An 18,071-nucleotide genomic window follows, 5' to 3' on the forward strand; every position below is an offset into this window, starting at 1 on the left:
CTAACCCAATACGAATATGAGATATGAAGAAATCCTAACCGAATATGAATATGAGATACTATCTCTAGTTAGTTTATTTATGGCATTGAATTAAATTGGACTATACTACGAGTCTAACGTTTAGTTAGGACGGGGTGGAGTGGCTGCTGGTATTTTGTTGATGGACTGAAACAGATCGGCAAACACTTTATGCTCTGCCAGGCGTTGCGTACGCCCAAGAATAAGCAAAGACTTCTTAGCCCGAGTAAGGGCTACATTAAGTCTTTGTGGTGAAAGAAGAATCTCATTAGAAGGACCGTTGGGAACAAATAAATCAACAATTAAGATAATATCTTCAGCTTCACTTCCTTGAAACCGATCAATCGTTTCTGCTGATTTACCTAGTGCCCGAATTGTCCGGACCTGATCGTTAAAGTAACAAAGAATCTGGGCACTACTTGGGGCCTCAGCTAAAATAGTCTCTGCCTGCGTATCATCTGTAATATCAATAACCCCAATTGAACCATGCATCTCTTTACTCTTACACTTCATCTGCTGGGCATAGAACAAGTCATTAGCTACATCCATGATACATTTAGGCATCCGGTACTGATAAGTCAGGGAGGCCACCGGTGAACGCTCCCTTAGAATTTCAAAGAGACTAAGCCGCAACCCCGGAGCATTAGCTAGAGGGTGCAGCTGTAAATGATCGCCTACTAAAACCATAGCGTTGGAAACTAAAGCTGGAATCACCGAAAGAAGCATATTTTGCTGAGTAGCTTCATCAGCAATATACACATCAAACCGGCGCGACTTATCAAAAATAACATCTTTAAAAACAGATCGAGTAGTAGCCAGTACAACATTATAAGTATCTAAAGCCGCACCAATTTCTTCAGGCCGATCCACTAACTTTTCTATCTTAGTTACACCCGTACGATACATCTTGATATGCGGCTGATTCTCTAAACGAGCAGCTATATTACACAAAGAAAGCCGCGTATAACAACAAACCAGTACTTTCTTACCCGTAGCCACTAGAATTCTAATCAGCAGAGAAATCACCTTAGTCTTACCCGTCCCTGGCATACCATGAATCAAAGTATATGGTGTTGAACTCAGCGCACTAGCCAGGGCCTTCTGCTGGTCGAAATTAAGCGCAAAGAACTCATTTACATAATCACCATGAATTTCAAACTTACCCGCTTGCGGCACAGCCTTCCAAGCTTTCCTAACCTTACTTGATGTATACAACTGAATAAGTGAACCTCGTAGTTCAGCAAAGTACTTAACGGATGGATCCTTAGAAATGTACAAATGACTTTCAAAAGATAGAGATAAGTCTTCAAACATATGAACTTCCAAACCTTCCTTTCCCGCCGCTGAAATAACACCTTTCCCTACCGCACATTTAGTTTCATCATAAAGCACCACAAAATCATCATTATAAAGATGGCAAGACTTATCGTTAGCCAGAATAGTTAGTTTTAAGTAAGAACCTTCCCAGACACTTACTGCACACTGAAACAGTGTCTCTTTAGCACTATCTTCTTCCGCTTGAATTTGTTCCCAAAGATACCCAAATAAACGCGGATCATCAAAATCCAAACTCTTTAACATCTCCAGGCCATTATGCAGACCAAGCGGCTGTGATAAACTATGATCAAATAAATTACCCAATCCGGAAGAGGCTTCTTCTATTTCCGCAATAGTCGTGCACATCTCTTTAGCATAGCACACCCGACAATGATTAATTACTTGTCGTGGTGGGAGTTGTTTAGTCTGGACGATCTTATTGCGCTGATTAAGCAGACTCCTTACTTCAGGATGTTTTAAAGCTACGGATTGAGTACTGCCACTCTTCATATGGTAGAGAGTTTGGGAAAGATAGCCTAGAGCTTCTTTCTGCAGTAGTCCGTACAGAATTACTTGGGCAATATTATCATTATGTAACTGCGCCCCGGTTTTCAGTTCAATTTCTGTCTCTAGTCCGTTATCAAGAATTGTTGCATCTGATTTACCTTTAATCTGTAACAAACGACTATGTCTGGTTCTATTATTGGTACAGGTTGTGTACCGCAAGGCCGTAATGAACTTCTTTAAGGCTCCTAAGTGTTTGAAGACTTGTTTAAAGGTTTCACCTATCTTCTCATCTATTCGGTAGATCTCAAGTACTCGTCGGCACAGAATAGACTTCAACTCTTTAGCCACCTCTTTTAAAGGAGCTTCCCGTTGGGCCAGTAAGTACTCAAACCATTCGTGTAAAATCAAACCATGAACTTGTTGTTTGTACCACTTTTGGTTGTACACTTCAACTTGACTGGTTAGTAAGGCCTTACGTACACACTCAACCGACTGAATTACATGGGTTGTACTTAATGACTTCTTCCCATGAATGATTAAGTAGTTCTCTTCATTATTAACTACACTTAAATCTCCCTCTTTAGTAGGACAACATAAACATCGCATGATAGTCACTCCATTACCTATCCTTGGTAAACTTTCTAACCAAATCCCACTTATCTCTACTACTTCGTTATCTGTTCCCCAAATTCGCGCCCAATTATCTAATCTCTCAATACTAACTACTTTAAAACTTACTGATAAACCCTGCTTATCTAGGTCTAAACTGATTTCACTAGTAAGAGGACTGCGTGGAGTCGAAACTGTATCCCAAAAATTCAACTCAGCAAGAGATTCATCCATTTCAATTTTGACTCTTTTAACTGAAGAGCGCTTAGGACTTTCCCAACCAAGAGCCATTCTTTAAATTTTTGAATGCAAATTATGCCTACTATGATTCAGAGTATTATATCTTATCTTTATAGTGAAATAGAAGGTGCTGAACCTTCTCCTCTGCTTATCGCCGAAGATTGTGATTTCTTATCAAGAAAGAACCGATTCAAAATACTTACCAAAATAAAAGGTATAGTGATAAGAGCGATTCAGCAAAGTCCAGATTCAATTATTGTCACATGTACGCGTTGGATTAGTCTGAGGAAAAGGCTGGAAAAGACTCTTAGTGCCTTTAGAGTAGGGAAAGGAGGTGATGAACGGGTTTTTGCTAAGATAGTTGGTCAAGGACTGATGGAGTTGGCTAAAGTCCGACAGGAAGAGTTGTTGCAAACCATAGATAAGGTCATTGATACAGAATGGCAGCGATTTAATCTAGAATTGGGTGGTGTAGATAATGTAGATGGTTTGGGTAGTGTAGATGGTGTGGGTATAGGTGTAGGTAGTGTAGGTTTGGGTAGTGTAGATGTGAATAAGAACGAGAGTAAGGGTAAACATGGTGGGGGTGATTTAGGGATGGCATTGTTACTCCTGGAACGGATTGGGATGCTGGCTGTGGGTGAGGAACGAGTACTAGCTAGGTACCAGGCAGGAATGAGGAAAGGATGGTCACGCGATGGTTCAGTGGCCCAACAAGTACAGAGACTTAGGATAGTCCCTGGCTTGTTCCGGTTTCCTTTGGGACTAGTGGGAACCTTGCGGCAGAAAGTACAAGAGGAAGTAGGTGCTCAAGTCTTAGCTGGTGAATACTTGCCGAAGACAAACTTACTGACTATTCTGCAAACTCAAGATGGTCAGAGTTTAGACTGGTTACTATCTCATAAGTTTCCTAAACAACAACAATTAGTGCTACAACAGTACTGGGCAGAAGCTATTAAGTCCTACTTAGGTCTGGATCCGTTTAAGGAAGCAATTACTCTACTAAGTGGTGAGTGGCCGAACCGAACTCGAAGTGGTCTAACCCAATTAGTAGCTGAAGTTCTGGCCGGGATTGTGAAAGAAGATCCAGAGAAGTACACGAATGTTTTGATAGTAAACACACGTACTCTTCTTTTTGAACGAGTTACAACTCGGGCTCAAATCAAAGTACTTAAAGTAATTGCCGCTCAGGTTTCTGATTATGCCTACTTTGAAGAAGCTTTTGTAACTTTGATTACTGATAGTGCTTTACGCGGCTTATCTTTAAAAAGACTAAAACGAGTTGTTCAATTACTTAGTAAGTCTTGGCGGTTTCAATTGAAACGCCGAGTTGATGAAATAATTCGGGATTTCAGTACGGCTACTGAAGTTGAACCACATATTTGGCTTATTCATGCTAATAGTTTCCGATGGCCTAAAAACCTTTCTCGTTTACACCTTCCAGATATTCCCCGTCTTTCCGGACTTAAACAAGCCCTAACTAAAGCCAAACAAGCCGAAAGAATCAAAATAGAATGGATTGATACCCATTCAACTGTTGAGCTTAAAATCAATGATTTATCCACCACTGTAACTCTTCTTCAGTACTACCTCATCACTAAGGTCCAAAACCAACTGCCAGTCGATCTACCTGGCCTAAGCACTCAATGCCCCGACCTCGCCCGCCATCTTAATCCCCTTCTTAAACAAGCCATCTTCATCACCACCACCAATACGCCCTACCTCATTCCCGGCCCCAAGTACGAAGATCCACAAGCCTGGCTCAACCTCTTCCCAGAGTACGTCCTCCCCCAGCACGAAACTAATCCCGGCCCCACCCGCAAACTCACTACTCTTTGCCTGGACAGTCTTATCTCACGCACGGCCAAACACACTCCAGCCCAATCCAGATCCGAATTTATCCAAACTATCTCAACTAGCTCAGGACAATCTCCCACACTCGTAGAACAACGCCTTAACACTCTCATCACCAAAGGCCTTCTGGAAGAAGATAAAGGACTACTCACATACGTCCCATAATAAAGCCAAGTCAGATTCCAATTTGTTTTTATGAACGCCGAGCAGAAGACCCACGCTATAATTGACCTTATGCAAGAACTTAACTGTACTGAGAACCAAGCACGTAATGCCTTGGAACTTGCCCAGTACAATTACGATCTAGCCCGTACAATTGTGAAAGAGTACTTATCAGACAAAAAGACCAACTATGTAGGAGGAAATAGTGGCCAGATAGTGGAAATGCCCAAATCAGAATATGCCGAAGAGTTTGAGAAACTCATGCGTCATAGTCAAAACAATCACAACAATCAAAATAATCAAGAAAATACGGTTGTTGTTAAAAAAACACTAACAGTTTACAAGAATGGATTTTTAATCGATGATAAGTTTACGCGGTTAACTCAGGAGGAAAGAGATGCCTTAATGAAGCAAATCTCAGAGACCGGAGAAGTACCTAGTCATCTGTTTGAAATCAATCCCGGTGATCTCGTTGATGTTGAAATTGCGCTTCAAACTGATGAAACTTACCGAGAAGACTTCCCAGGGGAGGGACGTACCATTCAGCAGACAGTCCCAAAAGGATCGGGCGAGTCTATCGATCTTGGAGGGCCAGAGGTTGTTTTTAAATTAACAGTTGGCGGCAAGAAGGTCCATGTAAAGATGGGAGGATGTTCAGACTTCCATCCACTTAAGCAGCATTTAGAGGGGCAAGGTTTAACTGGCCAACTCTTTTGCAGTGGAGTTTCAGTTGCCTGGGATGAAAACCCTTCTAAGTACAGTCGGGATCTTCTCAATCTGCAGCAATAAATGGGGTTTGAATTAGGAGTTGTGTTAGATTAGGATTGAGATAGTATTTTGATAGTATTTTGGTTTTGATTTTGATTTAGAGATAGTGTAAGTAAAGATAAGGTTAGATTGAGATAGTGTAAGTAAAGATGAGGTTAGATTGAGATTGTATAAGTATGTAGTAGTATAGTAAAGATAAGGTTAGATTGAGATTGTGTAAGTATGTAGTGATGTGATGTGGGTTAGGATTAGGATTGGGTTAGGCTGTAATGGCGCTGGATGGCTTGAATCTTTTCATTGATCATTTTCAGCTGCTCCTGATTGGGTGCTTCTCGACGAATTGTGTGCATTTTGATCTTCTTGACGGCCTCTAAAGTATCCGGCATAAAGAAACCTTGTAACTCCGATGGACGTACGGCTAGAGAGGCCAGGGCTACTTCATTAGGATTGAGTTGCAAATAGTCATCGGCTAACATGATGTTTTTGAGATTCTCAATGGACTTCTCCCAATTAAGCATACGATCAATCTCTTCTATTTGCTGAGTAGGAACAGGTCCATCTAACTCGGCATAGATACGTTCTTTGTTTTTGAGAAGTAAAAACAAACCTAACAATCTAAGATAGGGAGAAGATACATGAAAATTGAACTTAAGAGCATTACAGATGTCTACTTCATATTGAACTAGTAGGGAAACTTTCACAAACCCTAATCTACTTTTTATACATTCAGCAGTTACATAAATATTCTCGACTTTCATGGCAAGAAAGACACAAGCAACAATAAGATTGCGCATATCATAGTGAAAGACTCGTTTCTTAGTAAAAAGCACTTTAAAGTAAGTTATAGATGTACTTTGGACCTGAATTGGTGTTTTTAAGAATTCACATAAGTCAAGCATTTTCACTTGATAGTAAAATAAGATAGTATCTTCCTCTTCTTTGGTTATATCGTTAAGTACAGAGTCCGGCATGGAGAGATGGAAAAAGTTTGTTTAAAACACGACTGTTCTTTGGATGTTTCACCAGTAAACATGTCTTGAATAAAACTGTTGGTTGTAAATGGCGTGTTGCATTGGCCTGCTATTGTACCAAAAGCGGCAAATACTTGTTTAATATCAAGAATATGAATTTTGTGTTTGTTGTTTTGTTGATGCGGGTGTATATTTGGGGGGTTTTATTGGTATATGTAGTGGGTATTGTCTGGGGTGTAGTAAAACCGTTGTTATCTGTGGAGATAACTGTGAATTTTGTGGTTGAAAAGGAGTTGAAACTGAATGATTTTGACTTGGAGCAGGTATTGGATAAAATCAAAAACATTATGCAGGATGTTGGTCCTGAACTCAAGATTAAATTAGGGCGAAGACTAAGAGTGGATCGGAAAGTGCTTAAGAGGAGTACTGGAGTGATTCATGAAATAGAATCGGATGAGAGTACGGGTTTAGGAATACTTGATGGACTGAACCAAGTACGCGTTAGTCAAATGAGTAGTTGGGAGAGTAGATTTGGAGATAGAATTAGGGATGGAGGAGATAGAAGTAAGGATGGAGGAGATATAATTAGGAGTGAGGGAGATAGAATTGGGGATGAGGGAGATAGAAGATTATCAGAAGAAGAACAAGAAGATAAGAAGATAAGAGAGAGAAGAGTTTGTGGTGTGTTGTTTGGAATATTTGAGGATCGCGGTGAAGGTGAGTTTTGTGGTGTATCACGAGGGAGTAATTATGGAAGTAGATCTTGTGGTGGGATGGCTATTTGCTTGGTTAAGCCTGGTGATAGTTGGACTAAAATGGCTGAAATTGCTGCTCATGAATTATGTCATTTATTAGGAAGTGGTCATGATGGGGATGGGAGTGAATGCTCGGCAAATGGATCAATAATGGCTCCTATTTACTGGCCAACTGATAAGAAGAAGAGATTAAGTGATTGTACGATAAAAAGTCTAAAAAAGAAATTAGGCCTTCCCGATTATGAAATTGAAAGAAGCTAAATGGCTTTTAGATAGACTAAGTAATTTCGAAAGACCAAAAATAAGATATGAACAATATATGACTCCGGCTGAGTTAGCGGCAACTTGTGCCCATGTAATGGCTGTAGAGTATGGTGAATTGGCTGGGAAACGAGTATTAGATTTAGGATGTGGAACCGGTATGTTGAGTGCAGCTGTTTTGGCGTATGGGGCTAAAGAAGTGGTTGGAGTGGATATTGATCAGGGATTATGTGAGTTGTATTGTGATAATTTAGCACATGTATCTGATGAACCGGCTGTGTTTGTGCATCGAGATGTTGTGAATGATAGTTTGGTGGATTTAGGAGAGTTTGATGTGGCTGTAGTTAATCCGCCATTTGGGACTAAGAATAACGAAGGGATAGATGTAGTCTTTTTGGAGAAGGCATTAAGTTGTGCTCGGGTGGTTTATTCAATGCACAAAAGTAGTACTCGTGAATACTTTCGGACTAAGTATGCAGGCCGGATTAAGTTCCTCTCACAAATGAAGTTTGAGATACCCAAGAGTTATAGCTTCCATCGGAAAGAGAGTGTGCATGTCTTGGTAGATCTGATAAGAGTTGAAAATAGAGTAAGTTAAAGTTGAGTTGTGTTTGGTTTGGTGTTATGTTGGGTTGATGTTGTGTTGGGTTGAGGTGAGCCAAGTTGATATGAATAAATTATGAATAAGAATAAGTTGTTAGATAGTAAATAATTGGTGCCGGCTGGTTATTGAGTGTTTATTGACTACTGGGGTTTGATTTTGTAGATTTTGAAAAGATCGTTGAGGTCGTTTTCGATGGGATCGTTTAGTTGCTTTTTGTTGTTCTTCCTAATACAATCGACCTCAGTGAACAGCTTAAGAATGCTTTTTACATTGGTGCTTTCTAAATCAAGATATTGGGCTGACTTGTAGAGAATGGCAAAGTCAGTTTCAAGTGCGTCCACTTGTCGGTACGTTTGTAGTTTGGGAAGGTATTGGAGAGCATAGGAGAAAACTGCTTCTACATGGGTGAGCATGTCTTTCTGGGCGACTTTGTTCTGGTAGGCATCAAGGATTTCTGCGACTCGAGTGGAGTAGAGGGTGATTTCGGTCTCGCTGGTTATTTTGGTTGATTTAATGCGGAGCTGGCGAAGAACATCATCCATGGCGGCTTTGAGTTCTTTAGCTGAAGCTTCTAGAATCCTCTTTTCTGTCTCTTCCAGGACTTTGAGCTCAGGCAGTTTTTGGGCGAGTGTGCCGTCGACTTGGGTTGTTCCATCAGTATAGCTACCTATTTCGGCCTTAAGAGTCTGGCGTAGATTATCGGAAAACCCACTGATACTAACGGCGGCATCTGATCGATCGGCAGGCAAACTAGTTCTTAAAAGTCCTATTTGTTCGTTGATACACTTAAGAATGATATCATCTAGTTCGTTTTCGGCCTGTTCAACACCTGTGATAAGGGTTTTAGCACTCTTCAGGAAGTGAAAGATAGCTGATGAAGCAATAGTTAGCTGTTTCTTAATATCAATATTCTCTTTCATAGCAGCAGCAATCTTATCTTTAGTCCGATCAGAATCCGTACTAATACACTTATAAGCAATCTGAACTAAGATTTCCAAGAGGTCTTTAAAGTATATCTCATGAGCCGTTAAGAAAGCAAAGAACTCCTTAAGAACTTTGAGCACTCCACTTTCAGCTACAGATTCGGGTGGGAATCCATCCAGTACAGTTTCAATCTTCTTTTTGATTTGCAAATCGTACTCTTCAATAGCCGGATCAAGTGATTGCGGTACAATTCTTTTGATATCACTATCTAATTCCAAAAAATCAATAAATGTCTTAACATAGACTTTAAGAGTCTCCTCTGGTGTTGTTAGAGGTATTTTGACCTTGCAAGTCTTAATTAGCTCTCTTTTGCGAGCATTGTTTACATAGTGCAAGAATTCATCTTTCTTGTACAGTTCCTCATAGATATACTTGCCCATATGAATCAGCACCTGGTTATGCAGGGCAAAGCTTCGTGCTTCCTGAAACTCCTTGTAGGCAAAACTAGTCTTCTTCTCGGATTCGCTCATTTGGGCACACTCAACCAAACCATCCATCAGCTCACAAATCCACCACTGCGTCATGAGATTAGCTACTGCTAGCAATCTTTCCTTCCCACTTTCAACTGTATTGATGAGTTTACTGTAGAAACTATAACTGGCAAAGTACTTACTCCCTCTCTCGGCCTCCTTTAAAGCTCGCACCCATAAGTACACCCCTCGAATTTCATCATCACTCACTTCTTCTCTTTTGTTCAGTAACTGTTCCATTTTAACTATTGTTTTGACTGATAACTTCTCTAAGTAAGATATGGCGTCTAGAACTACTTTTAGCTTAGAGATAGCATCAGTAAGCACTTCAACTCGTTCTCGAGCGGCTTTTAAGCTCTTCTTTTCCTTCTTTTCTTCAACCCTAGTAGCTGTACTTAGTTCAATCGCATGCATTAAATCTTCTAGTTTCTTATTTAGTAAGTCCATGCCCTGGCCCATACTTCGACCCTTATCTAGATCTTTAAGAATATCTAAGCTCTTAGTTCGCACTAAATTAGCTATCTCTTTCTCAATATCCTTAATAATACACTCATTTTCTGCTTTCTCACGTTGACAGAACTCTTTGTCCATCAGCTTAACGAGGTATTCCGTGGTGATATACGCACTTTCGGGCATTGATTTGCCTAAACTCACTTGTTTATCCTTCTCCATCTAGATTTTTGTGCAAAACAATTAGGGGTAGTATTGACTTGAATTTAGATTGGGTTGAATTTGGAATTAGTTTAGTTGGGTTTGGATAGAGTTTGGTTTGGTTGGGAGAAGTTAGGGTTTAGTTGGGTTTAGGTTGGGTTGGGCTCGCTTATTGATACTTGGATGAGACGGTGTTAGTATAAGATTAGATATAAATTGTTACGTTACATTAATACTGTATTTATATTTAGATTGAGTTGGCTTTGGTATTAAGATAGTATTTAGTTAGTATTGAGTTGGGATAGGATTGAGATAGTATTGAGTTAGGATAGTATTGGGATAGTAGTAGGTAGTAACTAGTGAGTTAGTTAGGTGGCATTGAAGACTAGTTGGATGGTATAGATGGATAGTTCGGGATCAAAAAATTCAAAACTTTCGGAATCTTGGATGGAATGCCCAGTAAAAACTAGATGTAGTTGCTTGTGCGGAGCCACATTGATCTGGAGCCTTATTTCCTTGGATATTTCTTCAACTTGGTACTGAGGATGCCACATGACGTCATCAATTCGACACTGGAAAAATATGCCTTTGTGATTGGAGAGACGGTTAGCATACCAGTAAAAGTCATCAGCAAGAAGTAAAGAGTTGGTTTGACTATTTGATCGATTAGAAGACTCAAGAGGTCGCTTTTTAGATCTAGTTTGAAACGGTTTACGTCTTATAAGACCCATAAGCCGTAAAATTTTAGCGATGATTGCCCTTCTAGTCCGACTCTACCACTTCTGGTTGTTTTTGATCCTAGATATTATTGATACTCTCTTGGAAAGTCAAAGTTTAAACGAAGTTTATGAATATTGTTGTTGGTTTAATAGTTGTATAATGAATACTTGGCTGTTTAAATGTGCTTTATTACGTAGTTTTTGGTTAGGAATAGCTCGACCATTCACCTGGGCACTGGTTTGGCTAACTAAACGACTAGCTAAACCCGGATTGAACATTGGCTTGGTTTTAGATGGAAACAGACGGTTTGCCCGATTTAACAACCTCCCATCAGCCACTGGTCATTATCTAGGCAGCCAGCAAGTCTATCCCGTGGTCCAGCACTTGCAAGAGCTTAAGTGCAGCTCTGTGGCTCTTTATGTCTGGTCCAAGAAGAACTTCAATCGCACACCAGCCGAAGTTACAGCTGTCATGGACATCTGCCATGCCATGTTCCAAAAACTCACTGCCAAACAGAACGATCCACTTGAAAGTTTAGCCCCGCATTTGCAAATAGTAGGTGATCCTCGTCCTCTTCGTACAGACATTAAAGATATTGTCCAGAAGATCAACCAGCCATCCGCCCAGCCAAAGTTCCTTTTCTTCCTCTTCTCCTACTCAGCCTTGGAAGAGTACGTGAACACTAAGTCTGATGGCGTACCGCGCTCTATTGATATTATTATTCGCACAAGTGGTGAACGCCGACTTAGTGATTTCCTCTTATGTTCGGCCGCCTCAACAGCCACTATCTGTTTTGTGGCAACTAAATGGCCGGTTTTTAGCAAAGTTCATCTCCTACTTATCTTACTTAAGCACCGACTAGAAGCCCACCTTCAAACTTCATCCCAGGCCCACCCGACCTATCCACTAACTGTTTCAGTTCGAAACAAATGAATAAATAGGCACCCATGAGCTGCTAAGCAATGCACAGACTTCTTTTAGGCTTCTGTATTCTTGTTCTCATCCAGGGCCGACTAGTTCTACTTGACGATCTTTCCAGTACAGTTCACCACGGCAATATTGTAGTTGATAGTACCAAAACAGATCTACCTCAGGTTGCACATAAGATCAGAGTTCTTCATCCCCACCATAACATTCTAACCCAAGACTCTCCCCCTCTCTACTACACACCCAATCCGTACATTAACACGCAGTACATTGAAAGTCCAACCGCCAATACTAACTTACTTGATACCCGAGTCCAAAACCTCTACACCGACCTCCAACGCGTCAAACACGACGCCCCAGAAGAAGACCTCACCTTACTCTCCCTCCAAAGCAAGCACAGAGCCCAAAAGCAATCCCTCCACCACTTCCTACAAGAAAGACACAAAACCAACAGCATTCTCGCCCAAACCAAAAAAGACCTAGCCACCGTCCAAACCAATGCCGAGCTTCTCAAATCCAAGCTCCAAGACCTCCATGATAAAAGTACATCCCTCTCCGCCAAAATCTCCCATCTCCAGCACCAAATCAGCACCACCCAACAAGAACTCAACCAAAGAACCTCCGCCTACCAAAACCGCCTCACCAAAATAACCACCCGCTATGCCCTTCTCCGCCATGAGTATCCCGAAGAATCCGACAGTCACCAGTACAGCGACACCTCCACTATTTCCTAACCCCAACCAACTCACCCACCCACCAAGCCCTGTAATTGTTAATCGACCATGAATTATCTATTAGGTTAGCAGCGGGTTAACTTAACCTTAACTTAAGTTAGGTATAATGTTTAAGCCACGCATTAATCAAGTCAAATCAAGTCAAGTGCCAAAGCAAAGACTAAGTTTATGTTTACTTTAGCATTATTATGTTGACGTCACACCATTACAAATTCACTACAAACTCAACTTAATACCAGCATCACCTTAACACCAACTTAATCCTAACTCAACCTAACTCAACCTAACCCAATACCAACTTAATATCAACCTAACTTAAACTTAATTTCAAAAACAAAAACAATCAAACTCAACCCAAATACTAACCCATCTAATTCAACCCAGTAATAATAAACCACTTTATTTACTCTATTAACTACCCCTAACCCAATCTTAACCCAATCCTAACACCTACCCCTTCCCACCTAACTCTAAATCCACCTAAACCCCCCTAAACCTCCTTTCTAAACCAATGCTAATTCTAATTTCAAATTCGAAATTCGAATTCAAAACCAAGCGATGAAGAGATGAAATACAATTTTAATTTTGCATGGTATGGGCGTGCCCGAGAGTGATAGCACTAGTGACTTAGTGCAGTACCAAATAGAACTTCATCGTAAGCTTAAGATGGCCAAAATGATAAGAGCCGAGAAAAAGATCAAAGGACTCTATCAATCAGCCCAAAGAACACTTTATGCCCTGGGTTTAGATCTAAATAGATTGCCGCCTCCATCTATGGACCCATACATCGAGAGAAGCCATAAGGAAGAGATTTTGCAAGAAATCAAAAACATTGATCAAAGTGAGCACCAGGTCTCAGTTGAAGAAGAGACAAAACGAGTCTACGAAGAGATTTGTAAAAAGTCTATTCCTAAAGTCCATAAGGCCCTAATTAGTCTTATCTTAACCAGACAAGCCCAACACCGTAAGATAAGTACAGTCTGTCAACGTGAGTTAAAGAGAGCTCTAGCTAAGACTTCTAAGACCAACCCAGTTCTTAAAGGTAAACGGATAACCAAAGAGTTACAACAGTTCTTCAAACGATGTGAAAGAACAATCCGAGAAAAGAGACGTAAAGAAGAGAAAGAAGACTATGAACGGCGTAAGAAAGAAGAAGAAGAGGAAGAAGAAGCAAGACAAGCCAAAAAACTAGACTTCCTCATTACGCAAACAGAACTCTTCTCCCATTTCATTCTAGGCAAACGACCGGCCGGCGATGCCCCACCAACCGATCTATCTACTGATCCGGCAACAGACGAACAGACTAGACTTACACTCGAAGCCGCCGAGAAGCACAAACGAGCAGTTGCCGAGTTCGGTACTACGCCTATCCCCAAAGGCACCAAGCCAGGAGTTGCTATAGATAGTGGTGGTGGTATAGATGGTGGTAGTGGTAGTGCTGGTAGTAGAGAAGGAGAAGGAGTGAATGAGGGTGGCAGTGGAGGAGGAGAAGCCCCTGTGTATAACAACTCAATCCTGCCTATTTCCCAGGGGGTGGCTATTCCTAGTATTTTGAGATGTACGTTGAAAGACTACCAGAAAAGAGGTCTGGAATGGCTGATTAGTCTGTATGACCAAGGGATTAATGGTATGTTGGCTGATGAAATGGGTTTAGGCAAAACTGTTCAAGCTATTTCCTTCTTGGCTTACTTAGCTGAGAAAGGAGGTAATTGGGGTCCTTTTCTGGTGGTAACTCCGGCCTCTACTTTGCATAACTGGGAACAGGAGTTCACTAAGTTTGTGCCTACTTTTAAGGTAGTCTCTTACTGGGGAACAGTAGCCGATCGGAAGGCCCAGCGGAAGTCTTGGCAGCAAAGGAAGTTGCATAAGGAAGAGTCGCCTTTTCATGTAGTGATTACTTCTTACCAACTAGCTGTGACAGATGAGAAGTACTTTAGTAAGATAAAGTGGCAGTATATGGTTTTAGATGAAGCTCAGGCTATTAAGAGTAGTAGTAGTGCCCGTTGGAAGACACTTTTATCCTTTAAAGCTCGAAGTAGGTTGCTTTTGACCGGAACGCCTATTCAGAATACGTTACATGAACTTTGGGCTTTATTGCACTTCATTATGCCGACTCTGTTTGATTCTCATGGCGAGTTCTCAGAATGGTTTAAGATTGAAGATGGAGATAGTGTAACTGAAGCAGCTAGATTAAGAATGGTCTTACAACCGTTTATGTTAAGACGGGAGAAGAAAGATGTAGCTGATGAGTTAGGACAGAAGATAGAAAAGACTATTATCTGTGAACTATCTCCCAAACAAAAACGGTTGTATGAAGGTATTCAAATGCGAGCTCCCATGGCTTCCTTTTTAGATAATGCCTTGCCTGATGATTTAGAGGGAATGGAAGGATTAATGAACTTAGTTATGCAGTTTAGGAAAGTATGTAACCATCCGGACTTATTTGAGAAGAAAGAAACCTCAACGGGTTGGTGCCAGCCGCCTAATCAGATATACATTCCTCAAGTCTTAGCTCCTTTAGCCTTTTATCCAGTAGCTAGAGTTCCAGGCCAGTTCTTACTGGAGACGCACCCGGCTTATGACCGGAAGCGATTTTGGTGTTCAACGCCGGATGTGAAACGAATGAAGTTAGAACCGAGTTTAAGTGAGGATTTAGTGGGCGCACTGGAAACAGCTTGTATGCCGCGTTGTATTCCTCCGAAGCAGGTAGCTATTTCTCCGGCCTATGTACCGACAGCCGCGGACTTACCGGTGGACTTACGGGCCGAATTACCTACGCCACCCGTATATGTACCATCTATGGGCCGGTTTGTGAGTGATAGTGGCAAGTTATGTGTTCTGGATACTTTACTGCCTAAGCTGAAGGAAGAAGGGCATCGGGTGCTGATGTACTTCCAGATGACTAAGATGATTGATTTATTTGAAGAGTACTTAATGGTACGTAACTATTCGTACTTGCGTTTGGATGGCAGTAGTAAGATTGCTAATCGGAAAGAGTTAGTGAAAGACTGGCAATCAAATGCCGATCGGTTTATTTTCTTGCTTAGTACTCGTGCGGGAGGTTTAGGGATTAATTTGACGGCGGCTGATACGGTTATTTTCTATGATAGTGACTGGAATCCAACTGCCGATCAGCAGGCCATGGATAGAGCGCATCGGCTTGGCCAAACGAAGCAGGTTACTGTATATAGACTGATAACTGCTGGCACCATTGAGGAGCGTATAATGGAGCGAGCCGGGGTCAAGGGCGAAATTCAGCGCATGGTCATTAAGACCCGGGACTAAGATCTATCTGCAAGCAATAAAAAGACTGAGTTAGTATTTTGTAGAGTTAGTACTTGATTGAGTTGAGATTAGATTGAGTTGAGTTAGGTTTATGGTGGGTTGAGTTAAGTTAGTACTTGGTTAAGTTTATGTTGAGTTAGGTTAATACTAACCCAAGTTTAAATTGATATTAGATTGAGTTAGTATTTGGACAAGTTTAGATTGAGTTGAGTTGAGTTTAAATCGATATTGGATTGAGTTAGTATTTGAACAAGTTTAGATTGAGTTGAGTTGAGTTGAGTTTAGATTGAGTTGAGTTGAGATATGATTTAATGTATTCATATCTATTTATATGTCTATTTATATCTATTTATATATCTATTTATATCTTTGTTTATGTGAATGTATGTGGTTGTTTTAGATGGGATTAGATTGTGATAAGATTTGAGCGGGATATAAATTAACAGGGAGAAGAAACTGGCTTTGGTGCTCCTATGTGCTCCTGGTCTTTTTTCTCCTTTAAATGGAATTTGGCCTATCATATTGGCAGTTGACCGTTTTTTTCCTTATATGGTAATTCGGCAAAGTTTTAAGCTATTATCCTATCACGAAAAATCTATGACTCTCACTCCAGAACAAGCGGCTAAGATAGCCGAAGAACAAAAGATGATTCATAATATACTGTACAATAAGGATATGCTGGATAATAGCCATACGTTTAACACTATTGCCAACGAAATCTACAAGAGAATGGGAACTAACACAAACTCAACCCAGTATGTTGAAAGACTAAAGGTCTTGCAGACTGAAGGTATGCCTAGACTGTTTAAGGACTTCTTAACCTTTATTCCCGAAGTGGTTAGAAATCTTATTCATGTTGGTTCGTGTGAACTTGTTTACATTGTAGGCTTTGCTATCTTTCTATTTTTCTATGACGCATTTTATCACCATATTCGGAAACTAGTTAGTTATCGTCGTATACTAGTTGATATGGGTATCTTTATTCCTTATATTTTAGCACACATTCTTTGGCGTTGGTCTGGGACTACTAATGGTATGGTACAAGTTCAGTTTCTCTTTATTGCTAGTTTAGTTGTGATTGTGCCACGAGTAGCTATGATGTCCGTTAAGTACGTCATTCCGGCAATAATTACACAAGTACAACTTATCACGGGTACAAGACGTAAAGAAGATGGAGATTTCAAGTATACGAGTCTTTTCATGAAAGGTGGAGAGATGTACCATATGGTTGGTATACTAGCAGCTGTAACACTAGGAATTGTTTTGGCTTTTGGAGTTTATGGGGCTTCTGGCACCTACCGAGTTGGAATTGAAGGTGATCAATTAGGTGGTATTTTAAAGGCTGATTATACTACGCGATTTCGTGCGCAGTGTTGTATGGCTATTCTCTTTCTTGGGGTTTCGCGTGCTATCTATCTTTATGCCGAGCGAGTTATGGCCGTATCACGGTTCACGTCTTCTAATAAGTTCACATCCTTGAAGAACATGGCAGATGCCAAAGGCAAACTGATTAGCACTAATACTTACATCTTTGGAATTCTTGGATGTATTTCGTTTATGTTTATCTACTACAGTTGGACTTTGCCCTTCAGTAATACCCGATTGGCAGTTGACTTGGCTATTATTGGCTATGCAATTAATGCTACTGTTTCAGATTGGACAAGCTTTGTTTCTATCTTCTGGAAGGTCTTTGGTCCTGGTTGAAGTGTCTAATCCAATCAGTACTTTAATATTATAGATCACATTAAGTATAACACAATTAAACTAGTATAAAAGGCCCATTGATGAACCAGTTGAGTTGTTTCTTGGTAAGGTCAGTCATAAACTATCGTATTTATTCAAAACGCTCTCTATTTAAGCTTTGGAAATGGATCGGTTGAGATTTCAATATATGAAATGTAAACAAATATTGGTAATGTAAACAAATAGCTGTCATACGTCATTTTGATACTCCGTAAGTACTTCATATGGAAGTGTATGGTCTATGGACATACAACAAGTTGGCTAATTGTCTTCAATAAAGACTATCTCATTGTTATAATAGTATCCTATAAGTTAAGTTTAGATTGGGTTGTGTATTAAGTTGTGTTTATTGTTGTATTGAGTTGATTTTTGGCCTACCTACCTATACTAGCCCAATACCAACTTAACTTAACCTAATTGTAGTGCTGCCATACGACCACTACTCAATACTACCACAATCCTAATACAATCCTAATACGATCAACCTGATC

General features: G+C 40.5%; 12 protein-coding genes across 12 annotated transcripts; 8 read left to right on the forward strand and 4 right to left on the reverse strand.

Annotated features, from left to right (window-relative positions):
- Positions 1 to 120: 120 nt before the first annotated feature.
- On the reverse strand, positions 121 to 2,742 carry NEHOM01_1321 (DNA replication ATP-dependent helicase/nuclease Dna2; the record flags this gene model as incomplete). Its single annotated transcript, XM_051490199.1, has 1 exon — positions 121 to 2,742. The coding sequence occupies one exon, from the start codon at positions 2,740 to 2,742 to the stop codon at positions 121 to 123; it is 2,622 nt and encodes an 873-aa protein (XP_051346159.1).
- A 24-nt stretch (positions 2,743 to 2,766) lies between these two features.
- On the forward strand, positions 2,767 to 4,710 carry NEHOM01_1322 (uncharacterized protein; the record flags this gene model as incomplete). The annotated part of the gene is made up of 1 exon (XM_051490200.1): positions 2,767 to 4,710. One exon carries the CDS (start codon positions 2,767 to 2,769, stop codon positions 4,708 to 4,710), a length of 1,944 nt encoding a protein of 647 aa, XP_051346160.1.
- A 30-nt stretch (positions 4,711 to 4,740) lies between these two features.
- NEHOM01_1323 (uncharacterized protein) lies at positions 4,741 to 5,496 on the forward strand (the record flags this gene model as incomplete). Its single annotated transcript, XM_051490201.1, has 1 exon — positions 4,741 to 5,496. The coding sequence occupies one exon, from the start codon at positions 4,741 to 4,743 to the stop codon at positions 5,494 to 5,496; it is 756 nt and encodes a 251-aa protein (XP_051346161.1).
- Positions 5,497 to 5,723: 227 nt separating this feature from the next.
- Positions 5,724 to 6,446, reverse strand: NEHOM01_1324 (cyclin H; the record flags this gene model as incomplete). The annotated part of the gene is made up of 1 exon (XM_051490202.1): positions 5,724 to 6,446. The coding sequence occupies one exon, from the start codon at positions 6,444 to 6,446 to the stop codon at positions 5,724 to 5,726; it is 723 nt and encodes a 240-aa protein (XP_051346162.1).
- A 179-nt stretch (positions 6,447 to 6,625) lies between these two features.
- Positions 6,626 to 7,462, forward strand: NEHOM01_1325 (uncharacterized protein; the record flags this gene model as incomplete). The annotated part of the gene is made up of 1 exon (XM_051490203.1): positions 6,626 to 7,462. One exon carries the CDS (start codon positions 6,626 to 6,628, stop codon positions 7,460 to 7,462), a length of 837 nt encoding a protein of 278 aa, XP_051346163.1.
- A 58-nt stretch (positions 7,463 to 7,520) lies between these two features.
- On the forward strand, positions 7,521 to 8,060 carry NEHOM01_1326 (rRNA N6-adenosine-methyltransferase METTL5; the record flags this gene model as incomplete). Its single annotated transcript, XM_051490204.1, has 1 exon — positions 7,521 to 8,060. One exon carries the CDS (start codon positions 7,521 to 7,523, stop codon positions 8,058 to 8,060), a length of 540 nt encoding a protein of 179 aa, XP_051346164.1.
- Positions 8,061 to 8,206: 146 nt separating this feature from the next.
- NEHOM01_1327 (uncharacterized protein) lies at positions 8,207 to 10,192 on the reverse strand (the record flags this gene model as incomplete). Its single annotated transcript, XM_051490205.1, has 1 exon — positions 8,207 to 10,192. One exon carries the CDS (start codon positions 10,190 to 10,192, stop codon positions 8,207 to 8,209), a length of 1,986 nt encoding a protein of 661 aa, XP_051346165.1.
- A 347-nt stretch (positions 10,193 to 10,539) lies between these two features.
- On the reverse strand, positions 10,540 to 10,902 carry NEHOM01_1328 (uncharacterized protein; the record flags this gene model as incomplete). The annotated part of the gene is made up of 1 exon (XM_051490206.1): positions 10,540 to 10,902. One exon carries the CDS (start codon positions 10,900 to 10,902, stop codon positions 10,540 to 10,542), a length of 363 nt encoding a protein of 120 aa, XP_051346166.1.
- A 19-nt stretch (positions 10,903 to 10,921) lies between these two features.
- NEHOM01_1329 (ditrans,polycis-polyprenyl diphosphate synthase) lies at positions 10,922 to 11,824 on the forward strand (the record flags this gene model as incomplete). Its single annotated transcript, XM_051490207.1, has 1 exon — positions 10,922 to 11,824. One exon carries the CDS (start codon positions 10,922 to 10,924, stop codon positions 11,822 to 11,824), a length of 903 nt encoding a protein of 300 aa, XP_051346167.1.
- Positions 11,825 to 11,853: 29 nt separating this feature from the next.
- NEHOM01_1330 (uncharacterized protein) lies at positions 11,854 to 12,552 on the forward strand (the record flags this gene model as incomplete). Its single annotated transcript, XM_051490208.1, has 1 exon — positions 11,854 to 12,552. One exon carries the CDS (start codon positions 11,854 to 11,856, stop codon positions 12,550 to 12,552), a length of 699 nt encoding a protein of 232 aa, XP_051346168.1.
- A 594-nt stretch (positions 12,553 to 13,146) lies between these two features.
- NEHOM01_1331 (chromatin-remodeling ATPase INO80) lies at positions 13,147 to 15,837 on the forward strand (the record flags this gene model as incomplete). The annotated part of the gene is made up of 1 exon (XM_051490209.1): positions 13,147 to 15,837. The coding sequence occupies one exon, from the start codon at positions 13,147 to 13,149 to the stop codon at positions 15,835 to 15,837; it is 2,691 nt and encodes an 896-aa protein (XP_051346169.1).
- A 549-nt stretch (positions 15,838 to 16,386) lies between these two features.
- Positions 16,387 to 17,541, forward strand: NEHOM01_1332 (uncharacterized protein; the record flags this gene model as incomplete). The annotated part of the gene is made up of 1 exon (XM_051490210.1): positions 16,387 to 17,541. The coding sequence occupies one exon, from the start codon at positions 16,387 to 16,389 to the stop codon at positions 17,539 to 17,541; it is 1,155 nt and encodes a 384-aa protein (XP_051346170.1).
- Between the last annotated feature and the right edge of the window lie 530 nt (positions 17,542 to 18,071).

The sequence above is a fragment of the Nematocida homosporus genome (assembly GCF_024244095.1).
Source record: "Nematocida homosporus strain JUm1504 chromosome Unknown 4477, whole genome shotgun sequence".
Classification (NCBI taxonomy): domain Eukaryota; kingdom Fungi; phylum Microsporidia; genus Nematocida; species Nematocida homosporus.